General features: G+C 37.9%; 1 protein-coding gene across 3 annotated transcripts in view; it reads left to right on the top strand.

Moving 5' to 3' along the window:
* rttn (rotatin) overlaps positions 1-14890 on the top strand; it is a 45937-nt gene that overhangs the window by 23214 nt on the left and 7833 nt on the right. Inside the window, exons 27-43 of one of the 3 annotated variants that reach the window (XM_043226548.1) lie at positions 118-290; positions 3826-4045; positions 4297-4425; positions 4616-4726; positions 6031-6189; positions 7212-7289; positions 7448-7625; positions 7907-8004; positions 8774-8870; positions 8977-9172; positions 9602-9689; positions 11079-11229; positions 11345-11482; positions 12177-12286; positions 12906-13011; positions 13533-13630; positions 14847-14890. The exon at positions 14847-14890 is cut by the window's right edge and continues 37 nt beyond it. In XM_043226548.1, coding sequence (XP_043082483.1) covers positions 118-290; positions 3826-4045; positions 4297-4425; positions 4616-4726; positions 6031-6189; positions 7212-7289; positions 7448-7625; positions 7907-8004; positions 8774-8870; positions 8977-9172; positions 9602-9689; positions 11079-11229; positions 11345-11482; positions 12177-12286; positions 12906-13011; positions 13533-13630; positions 14847-14890 — 2174 coding nt within the window. Of the gene's footprint in view, positions 1-117; positions 291-3825; positions 4046-4296; positions 4426-4615; positions 4727-6030; positions 6190-7211; positions 7290-7447; positions 7626-7906; positions 8005-8773; positions 8871-8976; positions 9173-9601; positions 9690-11078; positions 11230-11344; positions 11483-12089; positions 12287-12905; positions 13012-13532; positions 13631-14846 lie in introns of all 3 variants that reach the window. The other 2 variants (XM_043226547.1, XM_043226546.1) reach the window with 2 other exon arrangements.

The raw sequence follows: 14890 nt of genomic DNA, 5'->3' as shown, positions 1-14890 counted from the left end.
TGTTATTGTAGATGAGGATGAGTTTGGTTTCATCACATTGTGTTCTGCCCAATCCGGGGGTATCCGAGAGCTGTAATTGACAGATCGCATTAAGCACCTGTGTGTTCGTGTTTGTAGGAGTCGCACACCCTGCTGAACTTGTTGCTGAGTGGTGAAGCGCAGACCCACACACGGATCCAGTCACAGGGGGAGGCGGACAAGCTCCAGGCCCACCTCAGTCACCGGCTACAGAGAGAACTGACCGGCCTCTTCAACACTCTGCTGCTTCGAATGACACACACTTCTGACAGGTAACACACACACAGCGGTGGGTGACAAAAACACAGGATAATGACTCACAAACTGAATGACTCACTCTCACACAAAATGACTCACTTGACTCATTTAGCGCTAGACTCACTTACTGACTCATATTCTTTAACACATGCAGCGAACCATCGGACTGCTCTATCTATAGAACAGACCCTCACACCCTGTGGCACCTATAACATTTTTTTATTTTTCGCACCGTTTCTCTTGACTTAACTGTTATACTAATATACTACAATTCGTCTGGGTTTGGTAATTTTCACCAGCCATTACTCAAGTCTTAAGTTTCTCATGATCTTTCATGACCTGATTTTGCTGACGTGTTTTTTTTTTTTTTTTTTGTCAACATGTTTTGACATTGGAACATTTTAATTCAAAAATTTAGTCTTGATCATATCTTTACACCTAAACCTAACTTTACCCATGAGTAATCCCTAAAATCAGGTTCATTGATAGATGAAGGACACTTGAACTGCTTTTTCAAATCTGATTGGCTAATCACAATGTTGTTCCAGGGTCAGGTCCAGGTTTTTAGGATTCCTAAATGCCGTTCTTTTGAAATTTCAATTCAAGAAACATAACGTTTCCCATCAGACCCAATTAAATTAAACTTGTTTTCATCACTAATGTGAACTTTGGACCAGTTATCTCTCCCCAGCAAAGGTGAGCTTAGCCTTTTGATTCTTTCTGCTAATGAGAGTCTTCCTCTTTGCAGAGTGCACTTTCAGTCCGACTTCTCTTAAACATGTAGAGACAGATCCTTAACCTGTTGAGAACTGAACTGGCAAGCAACCCCAGCCTTTTTGAAGGACTTGAATGACTAACATAAAATACAATACAATAATTTTTAATTTCAACAATAACTGTTCTTTTTCAAAAAAATTTATACCGTGCTTTAGAATACAATTAATTTCTGAAAGATGCTTTTAAAAACTGCCCTTCCACTCATGTTAGGATAGGTTCAAATGGCACTAAGCAGTGACCTTGAAATTTTGAAAAATGTTTTTCTCTAATTTTGATCTCTACTGCATGTGTATATATCATTAACATGAAAGATTAAAAGCTATAATTAAACATTAAAAGCTTCAACAGTCAAACCGAATACTTCGCGGCACACTGCGTTTCCTCTGCTTGACACTCTCCTGTGTTTAATCAAGCTCTCGCACTTAAAATGTGTGGATTCAGTAGCGAACACAGCGTCTGTCCAACAGGCTTAACAGTGAACTCAGTGCGTGCCTTTTTCATAGTAAAGCCACTCTTTTTTTCAGCTGATGGAACATCACCAACTCCAGGTGTTACATTACCTGTAATTTTGGCCGGCTTAACAAAGAAATGTGGTCTATTCATCTTCTCTATTCATCATTTCATATTTTGCTAGTTTTTCACCCAAATGAATCCTTTTAAGGGCCAAAACGTGCTTGAAAACTCATGAAACTTTGCACACACCTCGGGAACAGGTGAAGATGTATGTCAGATATGTTTCAGAAGTGGGTGTGTGGCAAAATTACCTCAATTGCGCCACCCATACATTTTTACAGGTGGCGCTGTTGAGTGCTCCTCAGGCTATGTTTCATGTACATGGCTGAAAACTGGTAAACGCATGTAACACAACAATACCTACAAAAAGATCTCTTGGAACAAAATCCAAAACCCAACTGGAAGGCATGTTCAGGTGTTGTATTTTAACAAACTCCAACGAGAGATTTAATCAGATGAGCGGCAAATTTGGTCGGTGCGATCTAAGACTCTTTAGGATGTTAAATTGCGATAATATAGTGGCGTGTCTATGGCGGCCTGACAAATTTCGATGTTTCACATTAAAATAAGGAAATGATAACTCGGACATGCAGTCTCACGTATTTGAGCGCGCAGTTAAAAACTACCCTAGAGCGCCATCTGCTGTTGAAAACGAAGTTCAGAATTGATTAAAGAGCGAATCGCGATGCTTTAGGAAAATAACCGAATCGTTCCATTAATCGATTTATTGTTACAAGGACATACCAGCAAGAGTTTTTGTTATGCTCAAAGCTGTTACCATAGTTCAGCGTGAACGAAACGTGTGCTAAGCCTTTCGTCATGACATTTATCTTATTTTTATTGAGTAAAAGAATAATATTGTTCTTAGAGCCGAGTCTTTTTTTCTAACAGGATGATTGGTTTGGAGACCGCTGTGCATTTTAATTAAATCTTCAAGTGTATTCAAGAGCCGTAGCTACTATTGAGCTTAGCGCGCACCTGTGGTTAGTGAGGGTGCGAAAAACACTCCGTCACATCTGTTTGCTCCCCAAAACACACTTCTTAAAACCATTTAGTCCGACAAGGCAGATTTGTTATTCCAAAAACACTCCTCCTTTTCTTTCTGCCGTACATGCATAAAACGTTTTACTATCCTCATTAGGAGTCTTCTCCTTCTACCTGCCATCTGGGGGGAAATACAAATCTAATGACGCTTTTGATTTAATTTTGTTATTTATGGAATAACTCTTCTGAAAACTCCTTAAGGATCCGTAAATTGGAAACTCCCACTGTTAGCTGTTGATGTATCAAGGCCTTGTAATGCAAATCTGATCTACCAAGACATTTCCCTGCATACATTTTCAGTTTATGAGCAGCAATCTAACAGGTATCATTTGTTTGGGGGCGCTTGTTATGGTGCTTCTACATTTGTAATTGTGTGTAATCCATAATGGAAGAAAAGTTGGGAAAAAGCATAAATGTGTTCCTTAAAAAAAAAAAAAAAAAGTGGTTTGTTGCTACAAGAAGAATAAAAATGGTAAATAATTTGAATAAATGAACATTGAACAAATATTAAATAGAATTTACACATTCAGGACATTTGATATTATTATTTATTTATTTTCACTTTCAAATGTGTAACATTTTCTAATCTTGGTCTTATTTCTATACTTGGTATTAACTTAACTAAAAAACAAAAACAAAACAAGCAATACAATAAATTAAACTAGTGCTGTCAAATGGTTAATTGCATCCAAAAGGCAAGTTTTTGTTTACATAATATGCATAAAATATATACAGTACATATGTAAATACACACATACAGTATATATTTTGGGAGAAAAAACTGTATACACACACACATGATACTTTTATTTTGGATGCGATTAATTGCCATTTAATTGCAATTAAGCATTTGACAGCACTAAACTAAACGCATGATTCTTCAGAAGTAAATTTTATATGATTTGGGGGTTTTTTTTATCAATGTTGAAAATGTTTCTGCAGAAACTTTGATGCATTTTGTTTTTCAAGATTCTTTGAAATAAACATTTATTTAAAATAGGGTTTTTTTTAAATACTGCAAATACCTTTTAATGTCATGTTTGAATATTTTAGAATAAGTTTTAATACTACTTTATCTTATCGACCCCATACTTGGAGTTTTGTATGTAGCGCTTCATGCTAAGGCCAAGATTTTTGTTTTGTTGATTTCTGTTTTTCATTTTGTCATTCTGTTGAATCGATTTTCTGTTTGATTTAGCCGTTTCTTGTTTATAGGATGTGTGAGGTTCTGTCTGGACCGTTTGCCTCAGAACTTTCTCTGCGCCTGCTGCAGTGCCTGCGCTTGTCTGAAGCGCCATGCTTCTACGGCCTGCCATCTTTAGAGCGCACTCTCAGGACCATGGCCCACGTGACTGCCCTGCCCGGCTGGAGCACACACACACCCAGCATGGAGCCAAACACACTCTGCCTCAAGTACCTCAGCGGCCTCTTGGAAGTATGCATGCACACATGTGCTCAAGTGCCTTGGTTGCACACTAGAATATATTTTGCACAGATTATATATATTTATCCGGACAGAACACAATAAGCACACGCTCGCACTCAGGGTCCGAGATGTTCCCAATGCGTGAATCACTTCATACAGACCAAACCGTGTCTCGGCTGCATCTCGTTTCGCATTCTGAAATTTCTCCAGTCTCTAGACTGCTAAGTCTGACCTTGTTTCTGTTTGACTGCTCTTCACAGGTCATCTCTTCGTTCTACGTGGATTTGGGAGGAAACTCGATGTCCTTCATGGGCAAAGGAGTGACAAAAAATGCAGTTATCTGCCTGCTTCATCTCTCACATGAGATGTTGAAGGAAAATAAAAATGAGGTCAGAAATGCCATTACGATTGACACTGATATCACTAGGCTTTAAATACGACACTAGGGGGTGCTAAAACTACTTTTAATTCAGTTTGGTGAACATGATGTTGCCCGATTATATCGGTTTGTCACTAGAAATCTGTGTAATATTCAGTAGAGCAGTGCTTCATATTTAAAGTGTTTGTGTGTTGTTTAAGGACTGGATATCCTTGTGGTCTCTGGGCCGTGAGCAGGGTTCTGATGGGCAGAGTGCCGCCCAGCTTGGCCTGGCCTGGTTAATTCCACTGTGGGTGGACCGAGACCCTGAGGTGAGACCTTCACGTAAAATGAACTTTATGGCTATACAGTAGGTATTTAACATAAAGGGCTGTTTTGAATACTTTTTGGAAGCAAACGTGTCCTTTGGTGTGAACTCTTTTAAATAGCATTTGCTAATTGTTTTTAAATTATTATGTATGCATGATAATCGGTGTTTATTTTAATTATTAAATGAGTTTTACACCATAGGACCAATTATAATTAAATTGCTGCGGGGCGAAAATTGATTACTGTAAAAATAAATATTTGAAGTGTTTTGATGTAATGAATAGTTTGATATTAATTTTATATAATAGTTTGAATTGGCCGTTAGTTTTGTAATTTTAGTTTAGGCTTTAGTAATTTGTAATAGTTGTTTTGTAATTTTAACGTTTATTTTTTAATATTATAGTACCAAGTATTAAAATTAATATAAACTAATTAAAATTGTACTTTTATTTTTGTTTCATTTTTTTCTTACCAATAGCACTTAATTTAATTCATCAGAAATCCTGATGTGTGGGGCTAAACCCAGATGACATAGGCTCAAAATCTAGGAATTTTTCCCTCATGTTTGTGGTCTCTCACATTTTAAAGTTTAATCTTAATTTTAAGATTTAAAAAAAAAAATCTTTTAGTGTGTACCCAACCTTAGTTAACAGCACTTTCAGTTAAATAAGTTTAACATATTGCTTAATACATTTGTACAAACAAATATATATATATATATATATATATATATATATATAATAAAGTTCTGTCAAAAAATTGCTTAATACATTTGTACAAACAAATATATATATATATATATATATATATATATATATATATATATATATATATATATATATAATAAAGTTCTGTCAAAAAATATTTCAAAATAACATTCTGACATGGTATTTAATAGATCAAAAGTACAAAATCAGAAATGATTGAAATTGAAATTGAAAAAGCTCCACCAAATACTAATTCACCATGTTTTCTTAAATGAACGTTCTCTGTACATTGGCAGTGAATGCATACATAGGCAATGTAAATGTATTAAGTGTACATGTCCATAATTTTGATTAAAACCTTATTTAGTAATTTGTGTGCCTTGGCCTTCTGTTTTGGATAGTTTTCCCAAGTACCAGTGCGTGTCCAGGCCTCCCTCAGCTAAGCAGATGCTGAGCACTGAAAATAATGGGCATGACAAATACAAATTTGTGCCAGTGCTACACGCCAAAGAGCCCATGGCAGTTAGCACTGCCAAGCACATGTGCTGGGTCTGAACACAAGTGTGTGTGTGTGTGTGTGTGTGTTTGTGTGGCTCTAGGTCCGCTGTGCCAGCCTGGCTGTGGGTGCGGCTCTGAGTTCGTTGGAGAGAGGGTGTGTGGCTTTGTCAGAGAGTTGCCAGAACATTTCAGGAGGTCTGTGGGCCACGGTACTCAACATCCTGCTGGAAAGACAGGAGTGCAGTATGGTGCGCCGAGAGGTGAGTCCATCCGGCTTCGACTTGAAAACAACACAAAAAAACACCCAAACCGCTATAGACTGAGAGTCTAGGACAGGGTTAGGCCTGTAGAGTTTAGCTCCAACCCTAAACAAACACACCTGAACAATTACTAGGGCTACAGACAGGTGAGTTTTTTTCAGGGTTAGAGCTAAACTCTGCAGAACATCGCGATCTCCAGGAACGACGGTCGCTATCCCTGGTCTAGGATCCACCCTCAGTCTGTTCATGGACCTTCTGATGTATTTTGGGCTCAAAAAATTTTACTGGTTAAAATCAGCAGATCTAAACTGACAGGCTTATTTTTCTTTATGGTGTAATCTAGATAAACATATTGTCAAAAATAAGGTAAAGACTGTAATATTATAAATGGTAATATTAAAATTACCATTTAAAGTAACATTGTTCTATTTAAATATATTGCAAAATTTCTTTTACTTCTGTGATGCAAATATAATATTTTTCAGCAGCCATTGCTTCAGTCTTTAGTGTCACATGATCCTTTAGAAATCATTCTTGATTTGCATTTATTATTATGAATGTTAAACAGGTGCTTAAGATTTTTTGGAAACCGTGGTATACTACCACGCAAACGTTTTACAGTTTTTACAGATGGTGTACACAGAAATAAAAAGTGCTCAGTAGACTAACAATGCAGTCATTCGGCCACTTCCTGTCTAAGTGGGCATTCTAGGTTAGAACGAGCTGCAGTTATGATTAGATTTTAATGCTGCAAGCCATACTCATTTAGATCTATGGTCTATTGCTGAATGTTTCGCTATTAGCACAAAGACATATTCATAAACATAAAGAGAAAGAGGAAAAGAGGTTAAACCAGCATAAACAGTCACACTTTAAAAAAAGAACGTGTTTGCATTTCTTTCTTTTCGAGGAACTTGCCACTTTCTTTGTGCGATTCCGTTGAGAATTCAAGCAGCATGCATTTCCATTCATTTACTAGAAGATGGCAGTGTTGCTGACTTTTATGTTCCCCTTCCCTATAGGCAGCGTTTATTTTGCAAAACCTCCTTGTGATGCCAATGCCTGCCAATGCAGAAGAGGCCAAAGAGTGTGCCTGGCAGGTATGTTTACATGAGAATAAACTTCTAGAACTGAATATCACTAACACAGCCGCTCTTAAAAGCTCTGTAGACATAACAGATCTGTCTATGGTGATTTCTGCTTTCCTCAGTATTATATTTCCTGTGTCTTCTGCTCCACTCTTTCTTGTGTCTCCCAGAGCCCCTGTGTGCATGATGAGGATTCAGGCCTGTGTCTGGTCGGGCTTCCTGCCCTGCAGGCTCTGTTGTACCACTGCCAGTTTTTTGAGAGCGTGGGCCAGATGGTGAAGAGCTGTTACACGGGCAGACATGCCTTCACCCTCAGCCCCCCTTCACCGCCAGCCAATGTCACCCAGGGTACGGCGTCCACGCGCCCTGAGCACTGCCAGCTATTAGTGGATGTCTGACTCGGTGGCATCCATATGCTTACACACATTATTTATACTGTTCTGTACTGAAGATCAGGTCCGGTGTGCTGCATATTTTAGATGATGGAGTTTACAATTATCAGTCGGCTTGTTATAACAGAATTTAAAGTATTAGTAAGCTGTTAGTGGTGATTATTCCAGTGCATATAATTTAGTGGTACATTTTGCCGTTTTGTTTGTAAATGAAGCAGTGTGTGTTTCTTTCTGTAGAGACGGATCTGAATGATTCTCTGAAGCACTGGAGAGAGATGCTTGCTCCTCTAAATCAAACTCAGGGCTCAGGAACCATGTCCACCTCCAGTACTCTGGTCAGTAGACATGCATTTGTGGTTTTCTTCTAGTAGGGTTTTTTGCAGGTCTTCACATTCAATAAATTAAGGCCTTAAAAGACTTTAAATCAGAGCAGTAAGCCTTGCATTCAAATGGTGTCATCTTCTGTGTTTATTTTTTTTTTAAAATACAAATATCTTAACACGCTTAAATCAAGATACATGTTCTTGAGATGCAAAATGATTATATTTCTTAAACGCAACTGTCAATGGGCTGTTTTTTTTTTGTTTGAATGACTTCATTTTGATCACTTTCACAGAAAACAGGACTTCTGTCAAATGTCATTTTGCTTTAAAATAAAATAAAAATGTAAATATTTGCATAAGACAAAAATACTGTGGATAAACAGCACTTTTTGCAGTGTGATCAGGAGGTAGAGTAAAAGTCATTTTAATGTTCTACTTAAGCTCATTTCTTTTTTTATAATTCATTTAAAATTAAAGATTGATTTGGAAGTTTGCTAATGCAGCAAACTGTGTTCTCTCTAGACATATACACTTACAGAGTATATTGATGTATTCTGTAACACTGCTACCAAATTTCCTTTTAATTGCTAACACAGTACAAGATGCAAGATAATTAGTGATGTAATTCTTCAGTAACTCCTCAATAATCAATAACTTTACATAAAAAAATAAGTCTAACATTTCTAACATTTTCTGTGCTGTTCTGGGTTGAAAACCTATGGAAATGATAAGTCAACCTGAATTATTTTCAGAGCGTTATGTCTTTCTTTGTGCTCTTTAGATTCCATCAGGTAGCTCCAGCGGGACTCATTCTCCAGTTCCGACCTCAGCTGTCGCTGGAATCCAGGACACTCCAGTCAACAGACTCACAGCTCAAGGTATGACTTGAGGGGTTTAAGCCAAGCAATTGACAGTTTGGCCTTGACGAGAATGTTTTCCCAGTCTTTAGTGATTTGAGGCTGCTGTTTTTTCTTTGTGCTATAGGTCAGAGTGACACAGACAGCTCTGACTCCGCCCTCACTCAAGAGACCCAAGCAGGGGGAAGGACCGAGCCATGTGCTATAGTAACCCCTCACCTGTTGTTAGCAGTGTGCGGTTTACTGGACAACCTGCTAGCAGTGCTTCCTGAGTTTAGTCTATCTGCCCTCAAACAGAACCAAATACTTGAGAAGATGGCCAGGTTAGAGAGACATGTCAAGACAAACAGATGTTGTGCAAAGTTCTGCCATTATTTATATATTTAAAAGCATCATACTGACATTATATCAGTAAATTACTGAATATTTATTACATTTTCGAAGCTGTTAATCACCGACATGCACAACACATGTGAACTGCATCCCTGCCTCACCTTATTTTCACACTCACGCGTGTATATAAATATATTTTCTTGGTTCAGCTGACAACACTTTAACACAACCACATCCTGCCTGCCATCTGCCCACTTTTTCTAAATACCAAATTGTGGTTGTTTTGTCTTCTGGTTAACAACACTCAAGAAGCATGTCAAAAATAACACGAAACAGATTCTGTGCATGTGTTTGTTGTATTTATCCGTTTAGACTGTGAACTCACCTGCACGACTTCCTGTTGGTTTTGTGTGTTTTAGTGTTGTGGATGCGGTGGCCATATCTGAGTGTGTCAGTGAGTTAAGGACACCTCTGCTGCCAGCTGCTATGGAAGATGCCAGGAACCAGGTGCATTATGGGAGTTCAGCTATCAATTTCCACCTCCACTTAAACATCAGTCTGTCATAAGGGAACGCCTGCAAAATGTTACATTAAGCTTGGCAGATTTGCGCACAGTCGTTAACAAATTTCTATCCATGCTTAAGTACATGCATTTGATTATTTTAGTTAAAAAGTACAGCACTTTTAGCAGTATTAAACACTTTTTACTATGAATAAACCTATTCCAAATTCTGCATAATAATGTGACATAATAAAGGGGTACTTCACTCCTTTATCTTCGTTCATCTTCGGAACACAAAGTAAGATATTTTTCATTAAATCTGAGAGCCATTTGACCCTCCATAGACAGGAACAAACTGAAATGATAACCGTAGTAAATACATCTGTAAAACAGGATGTGACATCAGAAGCTCAACTTCAGTTTTGCGATGCTACAAGAATACTTTTTTGCACAAAGAAATCAAAAATATCATAATCTACTCAACCATTCTTTTCATTTTGGAGAGTATCGCAGTGCAACACACATGCACGCTTTATTTGACATAATGTGCCGTTATTTACGTCCCAGGGTCCCGTATGCGTTGTGATGCTGAAAATGGTGGGAAAACCATAACAAATAAAAGAAAAAAAAATTGTTTAACCTAGTTACGATATCTAAAGTGCACCCCCCCAAGATATTTTTAATGAGATTTCTCCTCCTCCACTGAAGGTTTAGGTTACTAACATTTAGAAGATCCAAAATGCAGAAGGCATCAATGAATTAAGCGGTTTAACCCAAGTCTTTTGAAGAGAGACTGTTGATTTATATAAACAGATGTTTGTTCACATAAAAAACACAGACCAAATGACATATAGTAAACAGAAGCGTGTGTGTGCATATCACATTCTAAAACAAAGCTCATTGGTTTGTTCTCATCACACAAGCACATTTGAGCTAACTGATCTTTGATAAGTGTTTATCATTAAGATGTAATTAAAAGCCTTAATTAAATCTGCTCATCATAAAAAGCGATCATGTCCTAAAGGGATTGTTCACCCAAAATTGAAAATTGTCTTTTTTTTTTGCTTACCTTCGTCATTCTAAATCTATAAAAATAAAAACTTTATTCAACAATTCTGAATAATCAGAGTTGTTATTTTTGAGGGTGAACAGACACGTAACCTTTGTACACACAATCATACTTGAAGCTCTGTCGAAAGTGCATTAAAAGGGAATCAGAATTTCTGGCTCATTTCCACTTTTTCCTAAACACAGTTCCAGTTAGTCACCTGTTTGTTGTCATTTAGGGTTATGAAACCAAAGTGCTGTATGTGTGTTTTTTTCGATAGATAACAAACTCGGCACTCGTCACTACTGACTCTTTCTCTCCCCTCACCCTCCTGTTTCCCCCTCAGGTGCTGAGTGGTGTGTATTATGTGCAAAGTTTGTGTAAGCTCCTGCAGTCAGCAGCAATACACAGCGAGGACTTGCCGTTCCATCGAGAGCTCTTCAAACCCCTGCTGAACAACCTCATTTCCATCCTCACGCTGTCTGTCGCTGACTTGGGTAGTCTTCAGCAAATCCACAACCCTCTCCAAAACCTTCCAAACGAGCTCTTCAAATGAAAGAAAAGTGATTTGAAAGTATTTTTTGATGAGTGTTTGCTTGTTTTGGTCCTCAGATGCGCAGGCCCAGGGTGCAGTGCTCAACACCTGGGCGGATGTGTTGATGCTCCTGGCTACTTTGCTGCGCAGGAACCAAGCTGCGGTCGGCCCATCTGTCGGTGTGGCACTGGGGAAACACTGGCAGTGCTTTTCAGGTGACACACACGCACATACCCAAACCAAAGCGTGTTAGAAAGGGTGGAGACAAGCAAATGGAAAGGGAAGCCAGAAAGAGTACAAAGAGAAAATGGTGGCAAACATGATGAAAGCGCAAAGGGATGGAGGGAAAAGAAAGCTTGAGGAGTTAAGATGGGAGACGATGTGCTAGATAGATGTTGAGAAGGAAAGGAGACAGCTGAGGAGATGGAGATGGAGACAGATGCAGTGGGAGGCCAGCTCATTATGCCTGTATGTGTGGATGGGTGTCCCTGCTGCATATGACAGACTGGGACAGAGACAGGGAGAACAATCAGCCTGCTTTAGATCTGATGGATGTGGTAGAAAATCCTAAAACAGGTGGGTGGGCAGTAGACTCGCTGACTTGCCTGCAGGTATCCAGGCTTTGGAAGCTGTTTTTAAAAGCCTGCGAGTTTGGAGAGACTTTTTCGTCAGATGTTCCCTTGTGGTGAAGATTGTTTGTTGTGAAGTTTTGCATCTTTTGCATCTTCTCGTCTCAGAGTTTGAGTTCGAGAAAAGCTCGGAAAAGTAAATATTAGCATTCTTTATGTTTAGTCTTTGCTCTTTCTCTCGCGTGCGCGACAGACACTCTCCGAGTGTGTTTGGACCAATCGGGTGCGGAGTCTTCTATCTACACGTCGACCCTGCACTTTCTGTGTGTGCTGTTCACAGAGGAGGCTAAGTGGAGATCAGGAGGCCACACGGAGGATCAGGCCAGCTCCTCGCTAACTGCAGTCATTTCTTCTAAGCCTGGCGAGGTCATTTGTGAGCTATTACTAGAGGTAATAGAGGTAATAGATTCCATTTTGTGGATGCATATGACACAAAAATTCTCAAAATGGTTGATTCTGAAACTGGTTCTGATTGGTTGGCCGCTTAGCACATCCCTCAGCAACAAAGGAGAGAAAATCTCTCACTTCTCTTGACTGAGTCATTTTCATAATTTTAATAAGAGTAGCCTAAATATAATTTTTTTTTTAATTTCTAGTTTAAATTAGACAGTTAAAAATATGCTGTTACTTTTATACAACACTTTGTTTTACTATTGCTTGTAATTAGTTGTAATTAGTCTTATTCTAGCTTAATTGCTAACCATTTTTTGTGACAAGCAATGTGAAATTTCTATGGTATCAAAACATTTTGCTATCATAAAAACCTTATTTAAAGCATAAACACCATTCCACCGAGACATAAAAAACTTAGAGACTTTTGGTCATATCACCCCATATTGACTTTTTGATTTTATTTATTTAGTAGTATTTTAAAAGTAATCTGCTTGACTATGCTTACGTATGCATTCTTAAATTGATTTATTTATATTTTAGGAAATAATCATTAAATCGTTACAAAATTTATTCAGAACTAGTTGCAAACATTTTGTGCTTCCTGTTCAATTTACAGCAATATGAGAAGATTCCATTCCAAGACCCCTTGAAAAAGATGACGGCCAAAGCACTCATGTCTCTGTTAGCCTGTAGCTCCAGCTCTCAGAGTTATGCATGTAAAGGTAAATATTACGCCACTGATCTTCAACAAAGACAAAGAAGTAGGAGCTAACTCGTGACGTGTAGATATTTGCTAGCATTCACAACGCATGGCTCCCTCCCCATTCCACCGTAACATTTCTGGAATTCAAACACTATTGGTTTTGATGTCACAACTGTAAGCATGTTTGCATATGGTCACCCACAGTACAAATACATATTGAATATTCAGCATCCTATAGGTATGGGAGCATAAACATCTTGTTTTTTTTCTGAGAGAGAAACGTGTTGAAGAAACATCTTGTATAAAATAAATTACTTTTTGGTGCAAATAACTTGAACATTTCAGTAAAAATCTTAGAAGTGTAGAATATGTCCCTCTTAAAAGGTGGCAGTTAAGAAGCTGTTATTCCCTGAGCTGGGAGGAAATCTCACATGCAGATTAATTTTAGTCCCAGGTGCTGCTATATTTGTGTCTAATGCTTGATGTCACTGTCTGATGGATGAGTACATAGACAGAAACATGTCTCTTCTCCCTCCTCAGCTGGTGTGATTGACAGCTGTGTGGAACGCATGAAGCACATTTACGCAGAGCTTCACCTGGAGTCTGTGAAAACGAGCAAGAGTGCTCACAGGAGGAAGGTAACAGAGGGTTCCAGCAACATGACAGACAGCTTTAACATCAGAAACACTGAAAACCTGTTGAGGAGGGGGCAGGTGAAGGGAGAGAGACAAATGTGACAAAAAATGACAAAACCGAACAATCCTCCGGTTCAGTTGATTTAACCAGTTCAATTCCTTTTGTTTGCACTGCTTTATAATAACTTTAATCAATATTCTAAAAAATTATTATGTCTATAATGCATGAAAAGTTGGATTTACCAGTTATAAAGAAATATGTGAAGAAACTTATGATTTCTTTGTTTTTATTGTTATATGTTTGCTTCTGCAGTCACAATCTAATAGTGCAGTGAAACAAAACATCTTTATCTTGAATACAGGCCAGTGTTCATATCTTAAATATTTCAAAACATTTTATTTTATTTTCAAAAGCCTGTAGTAATGTAATTTGAGGGTAATGTAAGGACATGTGGCTCTTCCCTGTAATATAATTACCTGTATTATGGTTTTCCTATCACATAATGACATTTATCTGATGCATATAATTAGTCATATTTAAACATGAAACTACTTCACTATGCTATATTCTTTCTTACATTTATACATCATTAAACTATCTTTTTTTGTTGTTGTTGTTGTTGTTAAAAATTGTCCAAAACCAATATTTGAGAAAATACATAACCAGCCAGTGCTCAAAACTATCGCCTTTAGCTTGATACACAGCGGTTAGCTTGTAATAATATTTTCTAATTTGAGTGGGCGGGTAATTTTCTACATTTTTGCAGGAAATTCGAGTATGGCACTGGGTCTGCAAACACAAAGATTAAGTCCCGGCTCTCCTTATTCACCTGTGAGGATCCTGCAGGATCCTGTTCTCAAAGCATGTTTCTGTATCAAAATCCTTTATTGGTCCTGAAATGACAAGCCTGTTAACTAATTATGCAGTCTTAATTTAGCAGTAGGCCTGTGATGTGAAATGAATGTATTTCTAAGAATCACAAAGGATGTTGATCCAGGAACATTCTGTTATTAAATCATGTTGCACTTACGTGCGTTTGTTCGAAAACATGTCATTTTTGTTAAGACCTATTAATAAAACCTATCATGAAGTGTTACAGTTATAATTATTACAGACAGGGAAATGTGGCAGAAATGTATGCATATATAAATGAGATGGTATCAAAATGATATCAGCATGATATCTTGTTCTAACTGTTTCGTCTTTGTTCAATATCAGCAGGTGGAGAACAGCACGAGAGAACTTAAGATGATTCTAGAGAT

Source organism: Puntigrus tetrazona, chromosome 24 (genome assembly GCF_018831695.1).
Source record: "Puntigrus tetrazona isolate hp1 chromosome 24, ASM1883169v1, whole genome shotgun sequence".
NCBI lineage: Eukaryota > Metazoa > Chordata > Actinopteri > Cypriniformes > Cyprinidae > Puntigrus > Puntigrus tetrazona.
This window is presented reverse-complemented; position numbering and strand designations above follow the sequence as displayed.